At 39.2% G+C, this 26,927-nt stretch overlaps 1 protein-coding gene across 1 annotated transcript in view; it reads left to right on the forward strand.

Moving 5' to 3' along the window:
- The window catches only part of SLC9A9 (solute carrier family 9 member A9), a 592,312-nt gene that overhangs the window by 375,504 nt on the left and 189,881 nt on the right, over positions 1–26,927 (forward strand). The window contains exon 12 of the mRNA XM_008008833.3: positions 22,499–22,652. Coding sequence (XP_008007024.1) covers positions 22,499–22,652 — 154 coding nt within the window. The remainder of the gene's footprint in view (positions 1–22,498; positions 22,653–26,927) is intronic.

The following is a 26,927-nucleotide window of genomic DNA, read 5'->3' on the forward strand; positions in this document are numbered from 1 at the left end:
TACTATTTCTTTAAAAATGCCATTGGGATTTTGATAGGGACTGCATTGAATCTGTAAATTACTTTGGGTTGTATTAACAACTTAACAATATTAAGTCTCCTAATCCGTAAGCATAAGATGTTTCCCTTTATTTATTTCTCCTTTAATTTATTTCAGTAATGTTTTGTAGTTTTCACTGTACAAGTCTTTCACTTCCTTGGTTAAGTTAATTCCTAAGTATTGTATTATTTTTGATGCTATTGTGATTGGAATTATTTTCATAATTTTAATTTTAGATTGTTCATTGTGAGGGTATAACAATGCAATTGATTTTTGCATGTTGACTTTATATCTTGCTACTTTGCTTAATTCATTTATTAGTTTTAACAGGTTTTTTGTGAAATCTTTAGGAAATTCTACATATAAAATTATATTTTCTATAAACAGAGATTATTTTCCTTCTTCTTTTTCCATTTGAATACCTTTATTTCTTTCTCATGATTAATTTCTCTGGCTAGAATTTCTAATATGATGTTAAATAGAAGTGATCAAAGTGGGCATTTTTGTCTTATTCCTGACCTTAGAGTAAAAGACTTTAGTTGTTCATCATTGAGTATGATATTTGCTATTTTTTATATACAGCTTTTATTATGTTAAGATAGTTTCCTTCTATTCCTAGTTGGTTGGTTTTTTTTATCATGAAATGTTAAATTTTATCAAATGATGTTTCTGTATCAATTGAGATGATCATGTACTTTTCTCCTTCATGCTGTTAGTGTGGTGTATTACACTCATTGATTTTTGTGTGTTGTACACAACATGGCATTCCAGGAACAAATCTCACTTGGTCATCATGTATAGTTCTTTTAATATGCTACTGAATTCAATTTGCTAGCATTTCGTTGAGAACTTTGCATTTATGTTCATAAGGAATAGCAGTCTGTGGTTTTCTTATTGTGTCTTTCTCTGACTTTGATATCACAGTAATGTTGGCTTTATGAAGTGAGATAAGAAGCGCTTCCTCCTCTTCAAGTTTTTGGAAAAGTTTGTGAAGAATTGGTATTAGTTTCTCTTTAAATGTTTCGTAGAAATCACCAGTGAAACCAGGAAATCCAGAGCTTTTCTTTGTGAGTAGATTTTTTGATTACTGATTGAATCTTATTATTAGTTGTAGGTCTAATTCAGATTTTTCATTTCTTCATGCTTTTATCTAGGTAAGCTTTGTATTTCTAGGAAGGTATCCATTTCATCTAGATTATTCAATTTGTTAGTATAAAATTATTCATAGTGCTCTCTTATTCTTGTTATTCTCTAATTCTTGTTATTTCTCTAGAATTGGTAGTAAAATCACCAGTATTATTTCTAATTTTAGTAACTTGAGTCTTCTCTCTTTTTTCTTAGTCCATCTAGTTAAAGGTTTATCAATTTTATTGATCTTTCCAAAAACCATTTTTTTGTTTCATTTATTTTTTCCATTATTTTTCTTTTCCCTATTTTATTTATCTCTAATCTTTATTATTTCCTTTCTTCTAGCTCTACATTTAATTTGCTTTTCTGTTTCTTGTTTATTTAAGTCGTGAAGTTAGGTTGTTGGGTTGTTGATTTGAAATCGTTCTTGCTTTTTAATGTATGTGTTTAAGTCTTAGCACTGTTTTCACTATGTTTTATAAGTTTGGGTATGATGTGTTGTCTTTTCATTCACCTCTTAGCATTTTCTAAATTTTCTTCTGATTTTATTCATGATCCATTGATTATTTAAAAGTATGTTATTTAATTTCCATAAATGCATGAATTTTCCAGTTTTACATCTGTTGTTGATTTCTAACTTCCACTGTGGTCCTATTTTTTTAAATCTATTAGGGAGTCTTAATGTGTGGTCTAACCTATGGTCTATCCTGGAAAATGTCTCATATGCACTTGAGAAGAATGTGTATGTTGTTGTCATTGGGTAGATTGTTCTGTATATGTCTGTTAGATCTAGTTGGTTTATCATACTGTTTAAGTTTTCGATTCCCTTATATTCTATTTGGCTATTATATTCATTATTGAGAATTTAAGTCTCCAACTATTGTTGTAGAATTATCTATTTCTCCATTCAATTTTGTCAGTTTTTCCTTCATATATTATGGTGGTCTGTCATTAGGTATGTAAAAGTTTATAATTGTTTATAATTGTCGTATCTTCTTGCAGTATTGAAACTTTCATTAATCTTTGTCTTTTGTAAATGTTTTTGACTTAAAATCTATTTTGTCTGATATTAGTATAGCTACTCCCTTCTGTTTTTTGGTCAGTATTTGCTGGGAGTATCTTTTCCTAGCCTTTTCTTCTCATCTGTTTGTGTCATTGGACCTAAAATCAGTCTCTTTAGACAGCATATAGCTGGATCATATGTTTTCATCCATTCTGCCAAACCCGTCTTTTGCTTAGAGTGTTTAATACATTTACATTTAAAGTAATTACTGGTAAGAAAGAGGCTCTGTCATTTTGAAATATATTTTCTATACACCTTACAGCATTCTTGTCCCTCATTTACTGCACTACTGCCTTTTGTGTTTAGTTGATTCTTTGTAGTGAAATGTTTAAATTCCTTTCTCACTTTCTTTTGTGTATATTCTATAGCTATTTTCTTTGTGGTTACCATGGAGTTTACACTTCAGATCCTGAAGCTACAACATTCTAATTTAAATTTACACCAGTTTAACATGAAAAACATACAAAAACTCTGCCTCCTTTACAACTCTGTCCCCACCCCTTTTGTCTGTCGATGTTACAGAATTATATCTTTATACAATGTGTTACCAAAAATACAAACTAATAATTCTTTAATATGCATTAGTCTCTTAAATTATGTAGAAAACAAACTGTGGAGTTATAAACCAAAGTTATAATAATATTAGCTCTTATACTGACAATTTTTTTAATGTATTCATCTCTTAAATCACATAGAAAAGAAAAAGTGAAGTTACAAACCATGTAATAATACTAGCTTTTTAATTGTCCATGAATTTACCTTTACTGAGTTCTCTGTTTCTTCATATGGCTCAAATTACTACTTAGTATTCTTTAATTTCACCCTGCAGGACTCTCTTGAGGGATTTCTCGAAGGATAGGTTCAATGATAATGAAACCTCCCCAGCTTTTGTTTACTTGGGAATGCCTTAATTTCTCCCTCACTTTTGAGGAACAGTTTTGCCACATATAGAAATCTTGGTTGACAAGTGGTTTTTGTTTTTGTTTTTATTTTTTTATTTTTTTATTTTAGTGCTTTGACTATATCAGCCTACTGCCTTCTGACCTCCAAAGTTTCTGTTGAGAAATCTGCTGATAATCTTGCTAAGGATCCCTTATATGTGTGAGTACCTTCTCTCTTGGTGCTTTCAACATTCTTTAAAAAGTTTGAAAGTGTTTCAGTCCGCATCTCTTTGAGTTCATCTGCTTGGAGTTTGTGAAGCTTCTTGGGTGTTTCTATTCATGTCTCTCTATTGGTATTTCCTTTTTGTTTATATATCTTTTTTTTTACTTTCTCCACATTTTCGTTTTAGTTCTTCAAGCATCTTTAAGATAGTTGTTTTGAAGTCTGATTAAAAGTCTTTGTCTAGTACATCTGCCATCAGGTCTTTTTCAGGGATAGTTTCTGTTATTTATTTATTTATTTATTTTACTTTGAATGGCCATACTTTCCTGTTTCTCTGTATAACTTGTTATTTTTTGTTAAAAACTTGACATTTGAGTATAATATTTGGTAACTCTGGAAATCACATTTCCCCTTTCCCAGGGGTTGCTGGATTTGGGTGTTTGTTTGTTTGTTGTTGATTTTGTTGTTATAGACTGTCTCTGTTCTGGGAATCAGCCTGAGATATAAACATAAGGTCTCCTCAGGTCCTTTCTAAGCCCATGCCTTTCCTTGGGCTTGCAAAGTCACTTCCTAATTTCTCTGTATATGTAGTTACTTTTTAATGACCTAATCTTTAATGTCAGGCCCCCAAAAGGAGAAAAAGAAAATCAAAGGTGAAAAAATTAAAAGGGTGTTGGCCCTTTAAATCTCCTGACATCACTTCAGCTGAGGGGAGGAGCTTCCCGATAAGGGGAGGTGCAATAACAATGGCGGCAATTTTGTCTACATCTCTTTGATCAGAACCAGCACCAGTGATCAGAGCACAGGTTTTTGATATTTGGAGAACAGAGTCCTTTTTGCTCACCCTGGCTCCTGCAAACTGTTTGCAAGTTGCTCCAGGAACACTTGGCACAGTTGCCTGCCACAGGGCTGAAGGGTGAGGGTTGGAATACTTGCTACTGTGCTAAGAACTATAATTGGCCAAAATTAACCACAATTACTTCCCAAGCCTTCTCCTAGAAGTTGCAATCCTTCAATATACTCCAGAATTCCAAAATAGTTACATCATACAGATTCTGCCAGTATAATAGTTGTCTAGGTGGGGAAACAAATTTCTAGTACTTCCTACTCTGCCCTGTTCCCAGCATCCCATTATTGGTCTCTTCTTACAGATTAAAAAATAATAACAATGAGACAAGGGGAGTTTGGGTATCTTGCTCACAATCTCTTAACCCTGAGTTGAACCCAGGCCTCTCGATTTTGAACTTAGAAAGTTCTCTTCTACATAACACAACCTCAGATTTACCTTCAAAGTCATGAGAACAAAAGTTAAATCAAAATCATGTCCTTTCTAATCCAGGCCAACCCCAGCATGTCTAACATGTCCCTCATGCAAACCTGACCCCCATCCAGTTCACAACAAAGCCAATATGTGGACAACACCCACTCCCAGCCCTAGGCTCAGGATCTACACTGCACCCACTGACCCCCATCAAGTATCGGTGACATATCAGGTGAGGTCATCACACGCAGGGTGGTATTTTTCTTCAAAAGAGAATGCTGCAGACTCAGCTTTGATTTTCTGCATGAATTCTGATAGCTATACATTACTTAGGTCCTAAAGTTTTAAATATATTTGCCAGAAAACAAAGCACTTGAAAGGTCAACTTAAGGTAACATAAGCCAGAGGAGAAGGTTAACAAAATAGATCAAACAACACACTGTCTAGCCTTTTCTGGGTGTGTGAGAGCAAAACCCGCTCAACCCAGAAGAAAAAGCCAATCCTCTTAAAGAATATTTGATTATAAATATAGTTTAATGTTTCTTAATTATGACTAGAGTATTTTTTCATCCACTAAGAGAATGACTTTAGTAACCCTCTGACACAATCTAGTGGGCCTGCTTCATGAATAAGTTTAGATGAAGCCTTTCTTCACATAGCTTAAAACATTTTGCAAAGAAGTCTTTGGAGAAGGTAAACAATGACACTCAATCTAAAAAAGGAGTGTGAATTTATTTCTTTATTTCCTCATTCACAGTCATCCAGATAGTCATTCAGCAGACATTGATTGATGCACTCTCTTGGGTAGGTATTTGTGTGAACAAGACAAAGATGAGGGCCCTGCCCTTAAGAGAAACCTGGGCTTGGCTCAAGTTTGATTCAGTAAGGCAACACACCTCAGGGGTTCAGAGACCAAATAAGAACCTAAAATTTCTGTCTTAGTCAGTGACACCTACCATATGATAAATGCTTGTCCATTATCTTTACCCTCAACTTCTTAATGCCTTTCGGCACTGGGCAGAGAAGCTTTCCAAGCAGAAGTGAATTCTCTGTGAAGTTAATGAACTTAAGCTTTAGGATCCCTTTCACATGGCCCTTTCCAAGATCCTGAGAGGGGCCCTACCAGTGTGTTCTGATGAGCATATAAAGTTTGCATAAGTAAGATATTTTGTACTATTTTTCTTAAAGTACGCCTCAAAATTTATAAGCTTCAGGCCCCGCAAAACCTGAGGCAGACCCGCCTCCAAATCTGGATGTACCTGGAGGTAAAAGTTTAAAAAAGATTTAGCTGGCCAGGCGCGGTGGCTGACGCCTGTAATCCCAGCACTTTAGGAGGCCGAGGCGGGCGGATCACGAGGTCAGGAGATCAAGACCATCCTGGCTAACACGGTGAAATCCCGTCTCTACTTTAAAAAATGCAAAAAATTAGCCAGGCGTGGCAGCGGGCGCCTGTAGTCCCAGCTACTTGGGAGGCTGAGGCAGGAGAATGGCGTGAACCCGGGAGGTGGAGCTTGCAGTGAGCCGAGATCGCGCCACCGCACTCCAGCCTGGGCGACTGAGCGAGACTCCGTCTCAAAAAAAAAAAAAAAAAGAAAAGAAAAGAAAGAAAGATTTAGCTACTTCTGACTCATCTCCTGGTGGTGAGAAAGGCCTTTGGTGAGCATTGAAGCAAGGCCTTGAAGCTGTGTAGATGACTCCAGTTCGGTAATGTTTTTGAGTAAAGCTCACATTGTTGGTGGACGACTCTACTGCCCCTCTCCACCCCCACCTCCACCCATTACCTCTAGAGCCAATGAAACTCACCTAGCATGAATCCCACCTGATTTATTTTCTGTAGACTAATCATCTACACACATGACGCCTTGGAACATGAAAATGCCACATGGGTGTCAAGGTCAGAAATCTGTCTCCTCTGTCTTGAGAAGTTATGCAAATTCTGATCTTGGTATCTCCAATGCAGTTAAGAGTCGATTAGGAGAGCTTACCCTGAGACATTTTTAAGACCTTCTTTAAATTCAAGGCCAGGAGGCCATAACTGCTCTGCTGTATCGTGCGACATCCAGCACAAAGGACTTCAGAGGAATGCTAAGCTCCCCTGAAACTGTTCCTGTTGCTCTTGAGCATAACCCTAGTTAATGCCACGAGTGAATAGCCCCGCCTCAGCTCTCAGTTCCCTTGAAATCAAAGAGGCAGCACTCTGTTGTTTAAATTAAAGGAGGAGATGTGCTTTGCACAAATTAGCTTCCCTATTGATGTGGTGCATATTACAAAGATCAGTCCACTTGTTTTAATTCAAATCTATGTGCTGCAATTTTTATTTAATTTAAAACTAAATAAGAACCAGGAGTTGCTGGAAGGAGGGGAAATGCCAAGCCCAACTTAGCCCTGGCAGCCTTCCTGAAACCACTGTGACTTGGGTACTGTGAACTACTGGGCTAAAGAGCCACGGTGCAGAGCTGCTGAGCTTATCTAACCAGGAGGGAGTTTAGGAAAGCACCTGGGAAGGTTGTAGAAGCCAGATGATAGGTCACCGAACACTGCTTCTCAAATTCGTTGACTTCTGCTGCACTTTTGAGAAGGCTTTGAAACCCCAATATGTCCTATCACAAAAACTACGAAAAGTTTGAACCAGTAAAATGTGACCACAGTACATGGATTTATACAAAACTTCATCCATGAGCTCACATAGCCATAAAACCACAACACCAACTGTTGCCAGGCTGTGCCACTAATGTTCCTGACTCATTTTGTTGTGCACTAGCACTCATTCACATTCAAATAACTGCTGACACCAAAGGATTAAGAAAAAGGCATGGAACACAAACTTTAAATTCAGAAAATGTTTTCATGAACATGTACTTGTTCCCCTCTCAATTGTGAAAAGGCTGCCATTGCTACTCAAGTTTTGTGGAGCACTGTTCTGCAGCTCATGGAACCCCAGTGTTCTATGGAAGCAGTTTTTAAGAGCCCCTGCCAAGGTGTAGACCACCTTTCCCAGTGTCTTTTGGGTGACCAACTGATCAAGCCATGGTGAGAATCCAATTTGAGACATTGACCCCAAAGGACCTTATCCAGCTGACATCAATGACAGCCAGAAAGGAAACATAAGTGAAACTCATGAAAGTGAAGAACCAAGGTCATTGTTTCAGCAGTGCCTAGAAATAAGAATCTATGTCTATGGCTATCCAGGCTAATGGAACTCCATTAAGCTACCAGGACCGTCCCACAGCAATTACCAGTCCCCATGTAAAGGCGATGCTTCCATGCTGTCTTGATCTTTGATATCCAAAAGTGTGGTCCTTAGGCCAGCAGCTTTGGCATCCCTTAGAAGCTTATTAAAAGCCCTGAATCCAAATCTGCATTGTAACAAGATCTTCAGGTAATTCATGTGCACATGGAAGTTTGAGAAGCACGTTTCAGAACATAGTCACAATTCATGGTTTTTATTCCGAACCTCTCTCTTCAATACATTTCTCCCATCTCATTCTGTTTGGTTTTAGACCCTCCTAGATGCCAGCCTCACCTCTTGTTTTTCCATTTGCCATCTGATCAGCATAATGCTGCTTATCTAGTTATTGAATTTCTTGTGGTTCCTTCATCATGCTAAGGTCTTCCTCCCTATTCACTCAGGCTGTCCTTATGCCTGGAACCCTTTCCACATGCACCCACCCTCACTCGCTTTGTTTGTTTTATTCTTTGGATCTCAGTTTAGACATCCCTTCTGATAAGAAGCCTTTGTAACTTCTCTGGTCTGGGTTTCTGTCACTCTCATCTGTTTCCATAGCTCCCAATACTTCTCCTCCCCTAGTAGTCATCACACTGTACCACGATTTTTGTTTTGCCTGCCTGTATTCCCTCTAGACTGAAAGCTTAGTGAAGACAAAATGCTTATCTCTACATCTCAGCACCCCATATGCTACTTGAAGGTGAGTAGTCTTCTACAAATATTTGGTATATAAATAGGTGAATGAATGATATACCTAACTAAAATTATACATTTCACTCAGTCAAGAATCAGGCTAACCTCAACTTCGGCTTAGGAAAAAAGATTTCTTTAAATGTAGCTACAAGAGTTAGCTGAGAGTGTGGGCCCCTCTAAAAGCTGGACTTTTCTTTCCTTCCCTCCCTTGATTTAGCCTATTTGACACCATCATGCTGTCAGGAATCCTTTGTCCAGGCTTTCCTCTTTGCAGCCCCTTTGCCTAGAGTCCAGTGTTCTCTTACCTTCCCATGCTACATTTCCTTCCCACCCTAGGCATATTTGTGTCTTTAATTATGCCACTGCCTCTTCCTCACCAGTACAAGGCCACTAACAAACTAATGGGGCGGAGGGTCAGGACTTTCTCCATTTGAGAAGATGAACTTCCACTAAGCCTCCATCTCTCCCAGGTGGTGCCCCATGAAGCTTGGAGCAGGCATTAGTGAGCAAAGCAATGGGAGTAGGTCTTCTGAGGTCTCCAGATGGGATAGGGTTAACCAGCTTATGCAGGAAATGAGCCACAAAAAATGTTTTAACAACTGTGTCAAGCAATCACAAGGAAAAGTCATCTTGGATAATGAATAACCACAAGCAGCATTGCTGTGACGAAGCAGACAGCTATAGTAGACCCATATGAATTGCAGATCCCATTAAGTCCTCATAGTTTCCAATGCTGAGAAAAGGTTATGTGATAATGATGAATTCAGAATATCTGAGAAATAGCTTAGAACTGTGGCCCGCCCCATACACTTGTTTTCTCCCATTATTAAGTCCAAGCATCATCATTCTTCACTTTGCTCCAAAATAAATTTACAATAAAAATTACCTGCTCTGGCATTTTTAACCAGCCAGTTAGGTTTTGCTATTTGGCATACCATAATATTTTTTAGATGGGAACTACTGTTTTGATGAAGTACAGTGAATTCAGGCTTTGAAGCTGGCTCAGCCACCTGGAACTGTGTGATGAATCCTGTTCAAACCTCAGTGGCCTAGGCTGTAAAATGGGGATATTAATACTTACCTTAAATGATCAGTGTTGAAAACCAAACTAGAATCTATATTTAAAATACGCCTGGCACAGGAACTGCTACCTAGGAGACACTCAAAATGGGAGTTTCTTTTACTTTCTTTAACCACCAGAGATGACAAGACGGCCTTTAGTGCTTTCATAGAGATAGGACTGAATCTCACACCTGGTGTCAGGAAAAACATTCTATCAGAGACTGAGGGTTTTATTCCAAAGAAGGTTTGACTGTCAAATCACTACTGAGGACAGTCTAAGGTAAAAGCTAAGGGCTCATGACATCCCTGTAGAAGACAGAGGCCCATGGCTCCTGCTCTCCTCCCTCCATTTAAGGACAATCATTGATATTTTACTTTTAGTTCCAGCAGTGACTTACTTTTGGCATTAATACATGAAACAAAATGTGTAACTCAAGCCCGGCATGGTGGCTTACACCTATAATCCCAGCATTTGAGGAGGCTAAAGCGGGAGGATCGCTCGAGGCCAGGAGTTTGAGATCAGCCTAGGCAACATAACAAGACCCCATCTCTACCAAAAAAAAAAAAAATTTTTTTAATTAGGCAGGGGAGGTGGTGCTCACCTGTAGTCCCAGCTACTCAGGAGGCTGAGGTGGGAAGACCACTTGAGCCCAGGAGTGGGAGGCTGCAGTGAACTATGATCACACTGCCGCACTCCAGCCTGGGCAAGAGTGAGAGACCCTGTCTCTAAAACAATAAAATAAAAAATAAAAAATGTTGTGACTCAAAATACCAGTTACTGTGAGTAAAATATATTGTCCCCCCCCATTCCCGACAGGTTCACACATATAAATTGTCACAATCTACTTAGACATTTATTGAGTGTGAGATAGTAGCAAGATTTTGTGGATAATCAGACTGTCCTATGTATTGAGGTGGTGCATACAACAGGAACGTGCCAGCCTCTGAGAGAACTGAGTAATAAAAGGAGACAGTCCAGAATGTGTGTCACCTCTCCCTGTGTTTAGGAGCCTTCTGTGTACATTTAGATTTTTAGGCTATCCATAGTGTCACAGATATCACAAACATCTGAGAGTTTTAACCAAATTAACATGTCCCCAGAGGCAAACAAATGGACTACATTATTTTCCCTGTATTCTGCCTGAATTTATTTATTAATTGCTTGCTTGTGTTGGCATTGGGTAGACAAAACCTTAGAAAACTATTAATGCAAGCAAACCTTGTTCAAAAAATTAGTCTATCTGTGCCAGGCACAAATCCCTCTAATTCTGCCCTCAGGTTTTGTGGACAGAGTTCAAAAGAAGTCAGTAAAATTGACTCAAATAAATTATATGTGCAAATGAGCAAGAAGCAGTTAGACTTTAAAATGCCTTGTGCTAAGTATCCATCCATAGGGTCGTTAAGGAATTTAAGAATTTTCAGCATTATTTCTGATATATTGGAGAGGTTCAAATGCTGCTTTGTCAGCCAAGTCCTTCCCAGCCTCTGTGGAGTAGGGCAGGATCCCAGCCCCGCCTCCCAGCCTCCTGCTGACTCTGCCTGGAAGACTGCTCCAGAAGCACCTGCGAGGACTGGGGGTTCCATGTGAGGGAAGGAGGAGACCCCAGGGCAAGTGCGTGCCCTGTCTGTCGTTCACAGGCTTCCTCTCCTCTTAGAGGAACCTGGTCACTCGCACCACCTTTCCTACAGTGACTGAAACATTTCACTGCACTTTCTTGAAGCTGTTTTAAATTCCACAAGTCAAAGTGAAAGCATGTGTGTTAACAAGTATTCAAAATGCACTCCTGTCAGGAAGGATTGTGAGCTATCCTTCCTTAACAGATTTCTTCCAATTGCCTTCTTCCTGGCATGAAGCTCATTCTGGCTGCCCAAGGAGCTAGAAGTTTCCACTGGAGAGTCAAAAACATCACTTTAGATTAGGGTGGCTTGGGGAGAATTTGGAGCCAAATGAAAGCCCCAAGTGCCAGTGATGCTGGAGAAAGGGGCAGAGCTAGAGCAAGAGAAAGACACAGAAAGTTAGGGAGTGGGCAAGAGGCTGAACACCCGCTGAGCGCACTGCCTGGGATTGACCCTTTGCTTAGGGAAGCAGAAGGAGATTTTCTTCCACTGTCCTTAGAACTCACATTCTTACTCTTTGATTTTTGAGCTTTGTCATAGGTGAGTCAGTAGGGATAACCTGGAATAGGTGCTCTACCAGCACCTACTTCCTCAGCTGTTAAAAAATATTCTGTGATTCTACAGAGACACATAGCATAGGTAGACACAGAACCATAGGATAATGTAAGCTTCTGTGACACACAGATTCCCAAAATTCAACAGTTTAATCACAGTAGCCATTGCTTTCTGGTTGATGTCACAGGCCAGGGTTGATATTAACATATTAACATGGAACTGGGTGGGGTCGGGGGGATGCCTCTTCTGCAGATGGTGATTCAGATATAACAAGGCTGCTTCCATCTTATGACTTCAGAACTCCCTAAGGCAAGGATTCTAGAAGTGTGGTCCATGGAGCAGCAGTCTTGGCATCACCTGGCAGCTTGTCAGAAATGCAGCTTCTCAGACCTACCACGAACCTCCTGAGTCAGACACTCTCAGAATAGAGCCCTGCAATCTGGGGCAGGGGCAGGCATTGAACAAGCCCTTCAGGTGATTCTGATACAGCTAACGTTTGGGAACCACTTCATGATTTATATGCGGCTAGTGAAAGGAGAAAGAAAGCCAAGGATAAGAAGCTGCTGCTTAAAAACCTTGGACTAGAAGTGACTCACATCATTTCTGCTCTCATTTTACTGGTGAGAACCAGTCACATGACTGTACCTAGCTGCAAGAGCTGCTAGAAAATATAGTTTATGCAGTTATAACAGCACATCATGGACCATATAAAAATAGATTTTGGTGGATAGATCGCCATATTTGCCAAAATAGCCCTCTACAGTAGGAATATTGTCATTATTTATGATGTCACATGGGAAAAAGCAATTCCAGATCCAAATTGGAAACCTATGCTAGGTTTCCTCAACCCCAGCAACTATGGACATTTGGGGCAGATAATTCTTTGTTGTGGAGACTGTCTTGTATATTGCAGAATGTTTAACAGCATCCCTGGCTTCTACCAACTGGATAATAGTAGCACCTTCGCCTCCCCACTCTTCCCTCCCACTTTGTGGACAATGAGAACTATTTCCAGACAGTGCCATATATTCCCTAGGGGTCAAAATCACTCCAGTTAAAAAAACCACTGGCCTCAACAGAAAATTGATAAATTGATCTTTGGAACACAAGCTGCCCATAAGTTGGGTACTCCCAGAATGTTGACTTTCTTCTGATCTATGTTAGCCTTTCTCTTGAAACTCTCTGCTAGTAATGAGGATTATTCTGATTATTCCACAGTTTACTATCACATCCGCCTTACCCACATAAAAACAAACTTCCAAAGCCAGAGGCATCTGTGCTTGTTGACTTCAGAGTTGTGACAGAGCTAATCCTATTTACAATTCCCCTTTCTGGCTACCCAGGGCTTCTAAAAACAAACTTCTCTTTATGTAAAAATACACAGAAGTTATATCACATTTCTTCTTAGTAGCCTTAAGTTTAAATGATTCAAGTTTAGGAAGAGAGACGAGGGAAAGCTCTACTTGTCTAACACAGGCTTAGTTTCCAGAAAAACTCAATTTATTTTTGAATGCAGAAGATTTTCCCACTGAAAACAATCTGTTGGCTTCACTTCCATGTGATAAAATGATGTCAAACTGAAAATGGAACCACATAGCAAGATTGCATTATCCTGGAACATTTTGAAATCAGATTGACATTTTTGCTGAAAGTAGGTACCTTTGCAAGGTCACAGGATTCCAGTAAGGGTAAAAATGAAATGTAATTCAATTCTAGACCCAAACCAGGGTTTGATTAATAATAAGACTGTATTAAATCTTTTCAATCAACTTCTTCAGAGTATTCGAAGTGAAAGGGAAAAAAAGGAATTGCAATGGATCGTGTCCCAAATGGAAAGACAGGCAGCAAAATAACGCATCTAAAGGACTTTTCTTTTAAAAGATAGATCCATTTATCAGGGATAGTTCTGCATCCCTGACCATCTACTGCTCATTTTCTTTTGGGTTCCAATTGTGCTTTTAAACACAAAAATGACCTCCTCTTATCCATTCTCTTATGCATTCATCCAATGCTTGCAGAGCACCTACGCTATGAGAGGCGCCATCTAGCTCTAGAAATGCCACAGCAGAGGCAGCAAACCAGAGGTCAGCTCTCACCAAGCATACTTTCCAGCATAGAGAGACAGATCTTAAAGACTAGAATATAAACAAGATCATTTCCAATGGTGATCAGTGCAATGAAAAACAAACGGCCAGGCGTAGTGGCTCACGCCTGTAATCCCAGCACTTTGGGAGGCCGAGGCGGGCGGATCACAAGGTCAGGAGATCAAAACCATCTTGGCCAACATGGTGAAACCCTGTCTCTACTAAAATACAAAAAAATAATAATAATAACCAGGCGTGGTAGTGTGTACCTGTAGTCCCAGCTACTCGGGAGGCTGAGGCAAGGGAATCACTTGAACCCAGGAGGCGGAGGTTGTAGTGAGCTGAGATTGTGCCACTGCACTCCAGCCTGGGCAACAGAGCGAGACTCTGTCTAAAAAAAAAAACAAACCTGGGTGAAGGTGAGAGCATTTAGATCTAATGGTCAGGGCAGCCCTTCTGAGGACTGAGATGATGGGCACAGCCAAGGGATGACTCAGGGGAGCACTGCAGGTGGGAGAAGCTGCAAGTACAAAGGCCTCAAGGCAAGAACAAATCTGGTTCAAAATAAACATCTTCGTACATTTTTCAATTCCTACATTTTTCATTCTTCCAGCTATCCTCATATCTTTCCACTCTCTTCAGTAAAAGATCCTAACCTTTCCCCTGAACTCCGCACTCATATCTAGTCACTCAGCCTCTCTGCTTGGAAGACTAATAGGCAGCTCAGATGTAATATGGTGGGAACACAACCCTTGATCGCCCTTATACACCCAAACATGCTCTTCCGCTAGGTTCCCCAATCCTTCCAGTGCTGAGTTCTCCCCTCATCCCCCTCATCTGACCCATCAACAGACATCAGCCTCTGACAGACATTCAGCACCTACCGTGCTGTCATCAGTGGTCTGATCTGCATTCGCTTCTTGCCTGGACTAAAATGGCAGCCTCCTCACTGGCCTCCTATCACCAGCCTGTTTTCCTATCAGAGTCAGAGTTTTTAAGCACGGAACAGATCCTATCACTATCTAGCATTAAAACCTTCCTAAAGTTTTCTGTCTCAAAATAAAATTCAAAAGTCTTGCAATTCAAAAGCCCAGTATGATTTGGCTATGTCACCTCTCTGGCATTATCTCCTTCTACTGCCTCCCAGCTCCACCCTGTTTATCCTACTCCCGTCACACCAGCCTCCTTGCCACAGCTTAAGCACACCAGTCATAGGCCGGCCTCAGGATTTTGTACCTACTATTCCCAAAGCCTAGAACGCTTTTCCTCCAGATACCCAGATGGCTTCTCCCTCTATTAGGTTCTCTGCTCAAATGTCACCTAACCAGAAAGGCTTTCCTAACCATGCTAACATCTCTCCCCTCACATGTAAATACTCTCTATCCCCTTACCCTACTTTGGTTTTCTTCATACCACCTGACATAATCTAGAAGCACCTTTAAATTAAGGTCTTATTTGCCGCCTGAATGAATTAATCAGCGAATGAATATGTGAATATCACCATCCCATATCTAGAGGGCCTGAAACCACTGCAGTAGTTCAATTGGAAAGCATTTACTGAGTTTTGTGTTCTGGGTATTATGCAAAACCTAAGAACTATGTAAGGAAGATATAACTCCAAACTTTTAAAAAACTGGGAGTTGGAGAAAAAGACCACATGAAAGTATTGATTCATTTCAGACAATGATTTAATAATACAAGTGGCATGGGAAGTATGTTTCATTAGATTTCTAAGAAAGAGAGAACAAAGTGGACTAGAGTATTCCAGGAAAACTTCATAGGAGTGGGATGAGGGAAGAAAGATCGTTCAAATGGGTGAAGTTTGGAGAAGTACAAAGGAAAGGCAGAAACCCAGCACTAAAGCAAGGAATTGATGGTGAGGCCATGGCACAGAGGTGGGGATAACAGTAGTTTATGGGAGGAGAGAAACCTGTCTTGCTTATGGAAGTTCTCAATGGAGAAGAGGAAGTATACAGGAAAAGTAGGGTGGGGTTCTGAGTGAAAGGTATCTCTGGGCTATGGGAAGCTACTGGGTTGTGCTTGCTGAGTTGAATCATGACCTCATAAAGCTAGGTTTTGAGGAAGCTGTTCTGAGGAACATCAGCAGGATGGACTGGAAGAAGAAGAGAATAGAGGCTTGAGGCCAAGACCAGAGAGTGGTTCGGGGCACAGGAAGGTTGTGAGATGGGTCTTGGGCCAAGGTGGTGCAGTGGGAAATGAGAGGAGCTGGGCTCTCATGTACCTCGTCCTCTGCTGCATCAGAATCTCTAGTCGGGATGCTGGCGTGAGTGACTACATATATTTTTAAGTTCCACGTGATTCTGATGTGCACTTAGTGAAAAAAAAAAAAAAAAAAAAAAAACAAGTCTAGTTGTAAACCTCCATTTGGAGATGAGGTAACAGAAATCTAGATGAGGTAACCTGCTTATGGTCATGCAGCCTGTGGGGCAGGCCTGAGGGCAGATACCAGAACTCTTGACTCTCAAAATAAGATTTTAAAGTATCTCAGTAAATAATAAAAAGGCTGAAACTGAACTTGCAGAAACTATTCCGAAACCATTGCATTAATCTATGTATGTAACCTGACATTACTGAAGAATCAGAAAATTCGTCCATTCATTTATTTGTTAGAAAAATCTTTATTGAATGCCTACTGTATGCTTAGTATTGCTGTAGATGTCATAGCTAAACAGAACTGGCCAATTGCAATGTATAGTAATAAGGGCTCTGATAGGGCAAACATGGATTGTGTTAGGAATATAACCCAGCCTAACCCAGACCCAGATGTCAGAGGAGGCTTTGTGGAGAAAACAGTGTCTCATTTGAGCTCTGAAGACCAGTTGGAATTTGGTGAAGTTTTGGTGAGGGTTACAGGAGAAAGAACTAGAGAAAATTTAGATGAGAAAAAAAGATTTGGGCATAGAAAATTATATGCGCAAAGGTCTCTTTTGCCTCACCATTTATTTCAGTGCCTTAAATGCTGCACATCAGTTCATGACAATGGTCACGATTTGGGCCTCATGAGGTATAGCAATCTTTTTCCTCATCAAACCGTACTTTCAAAGTATCCTCTTTCGCATCTCTAATACACGTTCTTACAGTTTCCCTTTTAAAAGAGTCATGTTTATAGGACCATGAACACTGGAGCAGAGCAGCCAAACTCTGTCATCCTCGCACTGTGTCTGGGATAAAGCTTAGCATATAATGAGTGCTCAGGAAATGCTTTTAGTTTATTGCTTTGCACCTTCAATAAAGATGCCCTAAGAAATATTTATATTCCTGTGATTTAAGTTTAGCTATGTCTGATCTTCACCTATTCAGAACACATTTGCAAATTTGTAATTGATTAAAAGCTTCACTTTTGCCCTTTAAAGATAAACAGGAAGCTGCACATTTTCTGCAGCAGGAGTGCCTGCTAGAAAGCTTTCCTTGGTTCAATAGTTTCCTATTGTTATGAATAGAACATCAACATAATTAACATAAGAATCCCTTAGAGGCCAATTTTAAATGAAACCACATTTAATTGCAGGTAATTCCTTTATTCCCCAAGGTGATGCTAAATTTCTAACTGGGCATATGAAATATGTCAAAATCTCTGCAAAGTAAAGCCATTTAAAATGAAATGGTATAGTCTATCAACCCTCAAACGTATAAAATTATTTTGATTAGTTGGCCAAAACAAAGAGAAAAAGCAAGGTAAAACCCAAAGACTCAAACTCAAAGTATCCATAAAACAATACAAAATACAAGTTTTGACAAGTTCTAGATTTCTTGAGTTTTTAAAAGAAATGGCTTGGGTTTTTTGGAAATAATGTTTGACTAAAAAGAAAATCCTAAGTCAATATTCATTTTTCATTTTTAGTATTTTCCTGGTACCCTAATAATCTATTTCAATCCTAAAATCCTCTATTGCCCAAAACCATAGCGTTAAGAAGATAGGATCTGATTACATAGGAGGTAATCAATACATGTACATTAAATGAACCAATGAATGCATTGGTTTTACATTTATCTAGGCTCCAAATGTGTGATAAGCAACTTCAGAGTCATAAAGAATGAGTAGGACATAGACAATAGTCCACCTCATCTGGAGTTCTACATTAGCTTCACTTTGTCCACCTGGCAGCCTCACCATTCTCATGTCCATCCCCGTGCTTCCAGTGCCACAGTGCCATGTGTGCCACATGTTACCAGGGCTATGGACAGATGATCCCATCTCTAAAACCACCCTGTATCTATGTTTTTTCAGGTGGTTATAGCATTGAGAAGGCATCCTCTTTTCAACATCTTGGGGTTTGGCCCCAATTAACAATATTTCTCAACCTGCCACGAGACAGTGGCTGTACTTTTCCATTTGTTTCTGAAATCTCTACATTGCATCTCCTGTAAATATAGGGTATTCTATATATAGATATAGGTTGTTTCAGAAGTCAGCATAACATATATTTGAGTATATTTTTAAACCAAGAATTGCTCATGTATAGATAATTTAGATTTAAGAGCATAGTTACCCTAGTTTAACATAATAACAATACATTATTAAACATTCTTAGTAAGATTAATGATTGCTTACCTCCTTGCCCTTAATATCCAGCATGAAAGAGTTTATAGTAGGCATGTTATTGCAACTTTTAATTTTTATTCTAGTTTCTCATCTTTGTCACAAAGACACAAAGTTAAAATAACTACAAATATTTATATCAATGAGAACTATTAATACTTAGCCACTCATTGTCTAATACTTCTAACATTATGTACTTTGCCATGGTGCTGCTTTATGGACCTATCACTATGAGCTTGAGGAAAGGAGAAATTGGAAAGTTCACTTTTCTTTTTTTTTTTTTTTTTTTTTTTTTGAGCTGGAGTTTTGCTCTTGTTGCCCAGGCTGGAGTGCAATGGCACGATCTCAGCTCACTGCAACCTCGCACCTCCCAGGTTTAAGTGATTCTCCTGCCTCAGCCTCCATAGTAGCTGGAATTACAGGCATCCATCACCACGCCCAGATAACTTTTTGTATTTTTAGTAGAGATGGGGTTTTACTATGTTGGCCAGGCTGGTCTTGAACTCCTGACCTCAGGTAATCCACCTCCTTCAGCCTCCCAAAGTGCTGAGATTACAGGTGGGAGCCACCCCCTCCCCCAGCTGGAAAGTTCACTTTCTAGCTCTAATCTTGTACTGTGACTAAACACTGCTAGGAGCTTTACCTTGACCTATAAATTCTCTCCTCAGATACAGAAGTCTATTGTAAGACTGTTTCCTTGAGTTCTCATTCCCTAATGATCCCATTTGTATTTCCTGGTGAGAACACTATTAAAATAGTCGCCAGTACTAAGGGTTATTAATATCCCCACTCTTATCCCCAGCTGGGTGTGAATGCACTCATACTTCTGGTGGGGCCTTTTCTTCTTGAGTACAACCATCTCAAGTGTTCAGAATTTCTGATGTGTAAGAACTTTTTTATTAATATCTACTTCAAATGGTATCTTCCTTATCTATAGGCCATTTCCATGTCTACAAGGAGGTTTAGAATAATTTCCTTCCTCCATTACATTTTGTTCCTTGAAGGTATTTTATAATCAGAGTGCATGTTCTTCTCTCTTTCAGAGATTTCCTTGTTTCAGGCAAAACGTATTAAGTCTCTCTAGTCGAATCCTGTGGATCTTGTGTTATGCCACTTGTCTCTTGAATAGTCGCAGCATGGAGATAAGAAAGGAGCATTATATTCTAAGTTGAGAACCTAGAAACAAAAACCAGTATGGTTATAGCTTTTCTCATCCTGCCCTGTATCTACTTTTTAAAATTCCTTTAATGTACGAATACAGATTTAGAAATTTAGAAACCTAAATGCTATAATAAATATTATAAAAAGTAGATCATTGAAATTGTATATGTATGATTTAAACCTTTCAATAAAAATAACCAAATCACTACCTCTTTGGGTTATACTCGCTGTCATTAAATCTTTATTTGTCCTATTACACAATATAACAGGGACTATACATGTCTTGCACATCGTGTGTTGCCCAAGAGAGACCTTCCATTTTAGCTCCTTTCCTTTACTAGTTGTGCTTTTATTTACTCTTCTTCCAAGTCTAAATTTCTATTTTTGTTAGTGTCATCACACTTCAACTTCAAGTTCTAGTATTTCTTTTTTTTTTTTTTTTTTTTTTTTGAGATGAAGTCTCACTCTGTCACACAGGCTGCAGTGCAATGGCACAATCTTGGCTCACTGCAACCTCCACCTGCCAACTTCAACCAATTCCCCTGCTTCAGCCTCCCGAGTAGCTGGGACTACAGGTGTGCACCCCCATACCCAGCTAATTTTTGTATTTTTAGTAGAGATGGGGTTTCACCATGTTGGCCAGGCTGGTGTCAAACTCCTGACACCATGATTTGCCCACCTCAGCCTCCCAAAGTGCTGGGATTATGGCATGAGCCACCATGCCCAGCCCTTCATCTTTAATACCTCTTGCAAATATATTTAATATGGATTCATAAAAATGCAGTTAGCATATTATTACAAAAGAAAAAGTAAAAGAAGAAAAATCAGGTTTTAATATACTAGTTTATAGACTTTTTAAAACTATGTAATCATTCTAGAGTAATTTTAAATGCCATTTAAGTAGTTAATTTTCAGTGGTCCATAAGCTTAGTTTTCTTTGTTGTCTGACACATTTGATTCTTAAAAAGTAATTGTTCCCAGAAAGTTTCTTTTGTATATACAGTCAATATTATTCTAAAACGTTATGGAAAGGCAAAATAACTAGAATAGCTAAAACAATTTTGAAAACAAAATTAAGTGGGCAGAATCACTCTACCCAATGTTAAGACTTATTATATAGCTACAATAATTAAGACAGTGTGCTGTTAGAAGAAGGACAGACACAGAGATCAATGGAACAAAGTAGAGAACTGAGAAATAGACCCACAAAAATATACCCAGCTGGTTTTTGATGGAGTTCCAAAAGCAATTCAATGAAGCAATTAAATATCCATAGGTGAAAAAATGAACCTCAACCTAAACCTCTCACCTTATACAGAAATTCAATCAAAGTGATCATGGACTTAAATGTAAAACTGTAACACTTTCAGAAAAAAATAGGGAAAAACCTTTGAGATCTAGGGCTAAGCACAGAGTTTTTAGACATGACTGCAAAAGCACAATTTATAAAAAGCAAAATCAACAAATTAGACCTCATCAAAATTAAAAAATTTTTCTCTGCAAAGGACTCTTTTAAGATGATGAAAAGAGAAGCCACAAAGTGGGAGGAAATATTTGCAAACCATGCATCCAACAAAGGACCATTATATAGAATTGTTAAGAACTCTCAGAACTCAACAATAAACACTCAACAATCCGATTTTTAAAAATGAGTTAAAGACATGAAGGGCCATTTCACCCAAGAGGGTATATGGATAACAAACAAATACATTTCAAAATGCTCAAGACCATTTTACTGTTAGGAAAATGCAAATTAAAACCACAACAAACCATCACCGCATACTTATCAGAATGGCTAAAATGAAAAATAGTGACAAGACCAAATCTGCCAAGGAGGCAGAGAAATTGGATGACTTATATATTGCTGGTAGGAATGTAAAATGTTACAACCACTCTGGAAAACAATTGAGTAATTTCTTAAAAACCTAAATATGGAAATACTATACTACCTAGTGATTGTACTCCTGGGCATATATCTCAGGGAAATGAAAACTTACGTTCACACAATAATCTGTATGTAAATTTTAGCATCCTTTGCTGTAATAGCCAAAAACTGGAAACAACTCAGATATCCTTCAACAGACAGGTGGTAAAATAAACTGTGGAACATCCAGACTGTGGAATATTGCTCAGTAATAAAAAGGAACAACTACCAATAATTCAGCAACCTGAATGATTATCCAGCAAATTATGCTGGGTTTAAAAAAAGGCAGTTCCAAGAGACTATATACTGCATGGTTCCATTTATATATCTTTCTTGAAATGACAAAATCATCTTAACAGAGAATAGATTATTGGTTGTTAGGAATTAAGGAGTGAGTGTGTGGGAGGGAAGTAGGTGTGGTTATAAAAGGGCAATGCGAAGGATCCTTGTGGTGATGGAAATGTTTTTTTTTTCTCTCTCTCTCTGTCTCTTTAGAGCCAGGGTCTTACTCTGTCACCCAGACTGATGGCATAATCCTAGCTCATTACAGCCTTGAACTCCTGGGCTTAAGTGATCCTTTCGAATAGCTGGGTCTAAAGACACATGCCACCATGCCTGGCTAATTTAAAAAAAAATTTTTTTGTAGAGACAGGGTCTTGCTTTGTTGCCCAGGCTGGTCTCAAATGCCTGACTTCATGTGATTTTCCCACTGCAGCTTCCCAAAGTGCTGAGATTACAAGTGTGAGCCACTGCACCCAGCCAGAAATGTTCTTTATCTTGACTGGATCAATGTCAATATTCTGGTTGAGATATTGAGCTATATAGGTTTGCATGATATCATTGAGAGGAAACTGAAGAAATAGTACACAGCTATTTCTTACAACTCTTTATGAATCTATAATTATCTCAAAATAAGAAGATTAATTAAAAAATTGTGTCAGCAAATTGTAAGGATGAATCCATTGAAATGAAAAAGACACTTGCAAGGTGTTTATTTTCTCCTTTGGTTTTTCCTGCAAGGTTTGCGAGGAGCGATCGCATTTGCCTTAGCTATTCGGAACACAGAATCTCAGCCCAAACAAATGATGTTTACCACCACACTGCTCCTCGTGTTCTTCACTGTCTGGGTATTTGGAGGAGGAACAACCCCCATGCTGACTTGGCTTCAGATCAGGTGAGTGACAATGTCTAGCAAAGGAAATCGTTACGAGGCATGACTGCGCTGTTCAATTTCTGGTATTGCTGACTTAGTCAATAGTACAATGGCAGGTCCTAACCTAACTTTCCCGGCAGTCAAGTTGACCTTCAACCATCGGGTGAAACAGAATGACGTAGTACCAACCACACTGACTTATCCAGAAGGCTTCCAAATCCTAGGATGATGTATGTTTATAGTCTGTCCCTAGAAATTTATTTATTCATCTATCAATTATTCCATTCAACAATCTGTATTCAGTACAATTCGGTATACTATGGAGTTTACAAAAATAAGACACAAGTCTTGTCCTTAAGATACAATCCAGTTGGACTGATATAGAAAAAGCTATAATATGAAGGATAAAGTGAATTTATTGTTTTTTAATTCCTTACAGCACTTACAACAGGGACATAGGAAATGCTTAAACATACTTGCTTAGTGAGCCATATGCTTAGCCAGAGGGATGCTATAGGTGCAAGTTAGACACTTTCATACAGGAAAAGGGGGTAAAGGCTTCAGTCAGTGGCCCTCCAGTAAGCAGTTCTGGAAGATGATTACTATAAACCTGAAGTATGGGAGGAGCAGACGTTTTGACAAAAATGGGTCGCTGGTGTCAATTGTGAAAATGGGTAAAACTATTTTAAAGTGTGGCTGTCTTTATTTAATGTTCTTGTGACCTGGGTCCTCATTTTCATATCCCAGAAGGTAACAACAGTGCTTTAGGCAAATCACATTTTATTTCTCAAATCTATACATTTTTGATGATCATGCAATCACTTCCTGGTTCCTACCCATTGTCTATAAGACAAATTTATACCTACTACATTCAACACGTAAAGATCCATCTGACTGGAAAAGGACTTCCAAGAAGATTCTTACAGTCAAGAGTCTGCTATTACAGCGCCTAGTATAGTGCCTGGCACACAGTAGGATTGAATACATAATTCATGAAAAGTTAAATGAATACAACCACAAATGTAAACACTTTCAATCACTATTTACTGCAGGTCTTACAAGTTTAGTATAGGAAAACTTATGCTCAAACCAGGCCAACTGTCTATGCATTAAACCAAATTCTAAGAAAAAAAGGCTTCTTGAAGTACTGTGAATATTGCTAAACACAAAAAAAGGCTTTGACTAAAGGTGAATAGAGAGTGTTTTTAAAAGGTTCTTGAATTACTTCCTAAGCACATAAATGTGACTTGCAATTTCTTTCACAGTGGTTGTTACCTGTAGGCTCCCATGGATGAGTACACAGATTGCATTAAACTCTATAGCACTGGGTCTCCTGTGAACTGTTAGTAAGACAGTGGTGTGTTTAGGTTTCTGGAAAATAAAATTCAGTAGGTAGATCCTTGCATGGAAATATTAGGGCTTGGAAACCAAGGTAGAGGATGCTGGTCCCCACAAAATAAAGTACTAAATACCCTATCAGGTGAGTTAAAATATTCAGAACATAAAGTAGTGATATCAGGATTTCCTTAAAGCAATAAAATATAATTTGTTTTCTACTATTTCTTTTTTTACCCTAAAAGAAGTTGTCCCCAAATCAGTAACCTGTTTTATCCTAAAGTATTTACCTAGCTCTCTTCTAGTGTTTTCCAAAAGCATCCACTGACGTCAAATAGGTGTCATAACTTATGCAGCCCCTTAACATCTGGTTCAGCAGGGAGAGGGGAGTATTATAGTGGGGCTTTAAACAGGTTAGGATAGTTATCCAGGTTATAGGACAAGGCCTAGTAAGAAAGGAAGGATACTAATGTGAACCTTGGTGTCCAGGGGTGAAGTGCCTGGTAGTCAGCCCGGCCAGTGTTATGGCAGCCTGCCAGGGGGCACAGCATGGGGCGGCCAGGTCATGAAGATGCCCCAATGGGAACTGGCTCCAAATGGCCCAACCAATTCAGTGCCAGACTTGGCCACCAGCCAGGAGGGAGATGGGTAAAGGCAGGACTGTGATGTGTTTAGGGAATTGAGCTGACAGGGTTCCAGTCTAGTGAGCAAGGTGATGATCTCAGCTGGGAACTAGAGTATAAATCTGACATCAGGGCAGAAACCCAGTCAGAGAGACCAGAGACCCATTCATGAGAAAACTAATGGGGAAAAACTGAAGTTCCTAGATTTCTGGGCACCCAGGAAGTAAATCCAGACAGATAGATACAGGGCAGAACAAGTTAAGACCAATTTGGCTCTTAAACTTGAATGAACATCAGAACCACCTAGAGGGCTCATTAAAACCCAGATTACTAAGCCCCAGCCCAAGTTTCTCATCCAGTAGGTCTTGGTCAAGGCCTGAGAACCTGTATTTCTACCACATCCAGGAAATGCCTGTGTTGCTGGTCCCAGGGCCACACTTTGAGAACTGCTGGTTTAGACTTCCTACCCCTAGTGGAGATGGGGCTAATATTGATACTATCAGATGTGGCTGGGGTTGCCAAGGGCCAGGCACACCTGAGCCTGCAGTGTAGATTCCTTAGCACCTATACTAAAGGGAGGAGGGGCTCACTTAAAGAGGAAGAGTCACTGTGCCCTGATCAGTGGGCGGGAAATAGGACGTAATAGAATAAACATAAAGAATAAAACTGTATACTGTGTGTATACAAATACACAGTAACTTGTAGTGACACCATCATATGCTCCACTTTCCTACCATGGTTTGTAATGTTGTCAAAGAAATTATCAATTCCATTATGGCTTTAAACTTCTAGTCACCCATCATTTAGACTCCATTTAGCAAGGCCTTGCTTGTTTCCAGAGCTACGTCTCATTAACCAACTTACCTGTCAGACTTTTCCCCAAACACACCATGAAGTAGGTAAATTGGAGCTTTAATAAAATGGCATAAATGGAGAAATGCAAGAGATGCAAAGACAAATGTGATACTGAATGAACCCAAATACCCTCAATTGGAATGTGATTTGTTTATCTACTTTACATGGCCTTCCCTTCTTGAGTCTATATTTTTTCTCTGAAATTATTTGATATGTACTTGAATTAATTTTTTTATCCCCATAAAATTTGCCATTCAGCTGCAAACTACCACAGTAGGATGCGAAGAAAATGTTTTATATAAGGCAAAAATTGATAGTATTAATATGAATTGCACTTTGATGGAACTGACTTTAAAACAGCAATGATTCTATGTTTAGAGAAACAAATAATGATCTTTATATGTGAAACAAATTTTCCATTGATTGAGTCTTGTCCTAAGCACCATTCAAATTTCTTGTCCTGGAGCTGTTGTATTTTCTTTTTAAAAATAATCATAAAATGTTTGTAATGCAGCATTGAAAATAAATCAGACCTTTGCTTTTTAAAATTCTGGAGAAAAGGAAAAGACTCCTCCAGCATTGTTTTGGAGGTTTTCATGTAAAATAAAGTAGAATGGTTTCTTGATTAAAATCCGGATCTCCTCCCTTCTGTAGAATACATTAATACTGGTGGTGAGGAAAACCCAACAGGAGTCTCCAAGGACTAGCTCTGCTGTTAGCCAGGAAACAAAAAAGACCAAAGGTGTTAGGCTTTGCCCTACAAAAGCCAGTAAACAAGATTATCAACCTAATGGTTGCACATGCTTACAAATAAACATTAAAGACCACAGGGCAGAGCTCTCTGGCGGTGGCACCAGATAATAAGCTTCGAGATGGTAACCCCATTCTCTAAGCCAAGAATGGGGTTAGGGTAGAGCACTACATGGAGCTTAGCGTAGGGCACCACATGGAGCTAACAAACTTTCAGCAAATAGCTCATGAGAAAGGAGCCTATACCACAGTGCAAACCTTTCCTGGGCTCCCCAAATGAGAATGTAGGGCCCATCTCTTCACAATATCTGAATCACAGTGTGGAAGGCCTTGAATGCCAGAGTAACACAGACCTTGTCTCCTAGCTGACATTAGAAAAGTATCCTCAACAAGATAACCTTTACAACTTCAAATTTTGACCTCTAAATACTCTAACAATAATAACTGACTTATAATGAGTGCTTACTCTGTGCCAGATATCAGATAATAAAATGCAAAGCGTATAACCTCCTTGTGACTCAGCTTCTAATCTATAACATGGGGATGATGATAGCAGCCGCTTCCTAGCGGATGATGATAGTAGCTGCCACCATGGCCCACGGTTACACCACCATCAGGCTGCAGAACCAGGATCCAATCCAGGGAGCCTAAGCCTAGGGCCTACACACCCAACTAGTGCATTCTTCTGGCACCCTGATAAATGAGCTTATTGTCAATGCCTGCAATCGACCCT

The sequence above is a fragment of the Chlorocebus sabaeus genome, chromosome 15, assembly GCF_047675955.1.
Source record: "Chlorocebus sabaeus isolate Y175 chromosome 15, mChlSab1.0.hap1, whole genome shotgun sequence".
NCBI lineage: Eukaryota > Metazoa > Chordata > Mammalia > Primates > Cercopithecidae > Chlorocebus > Chlorocebus sabaeus.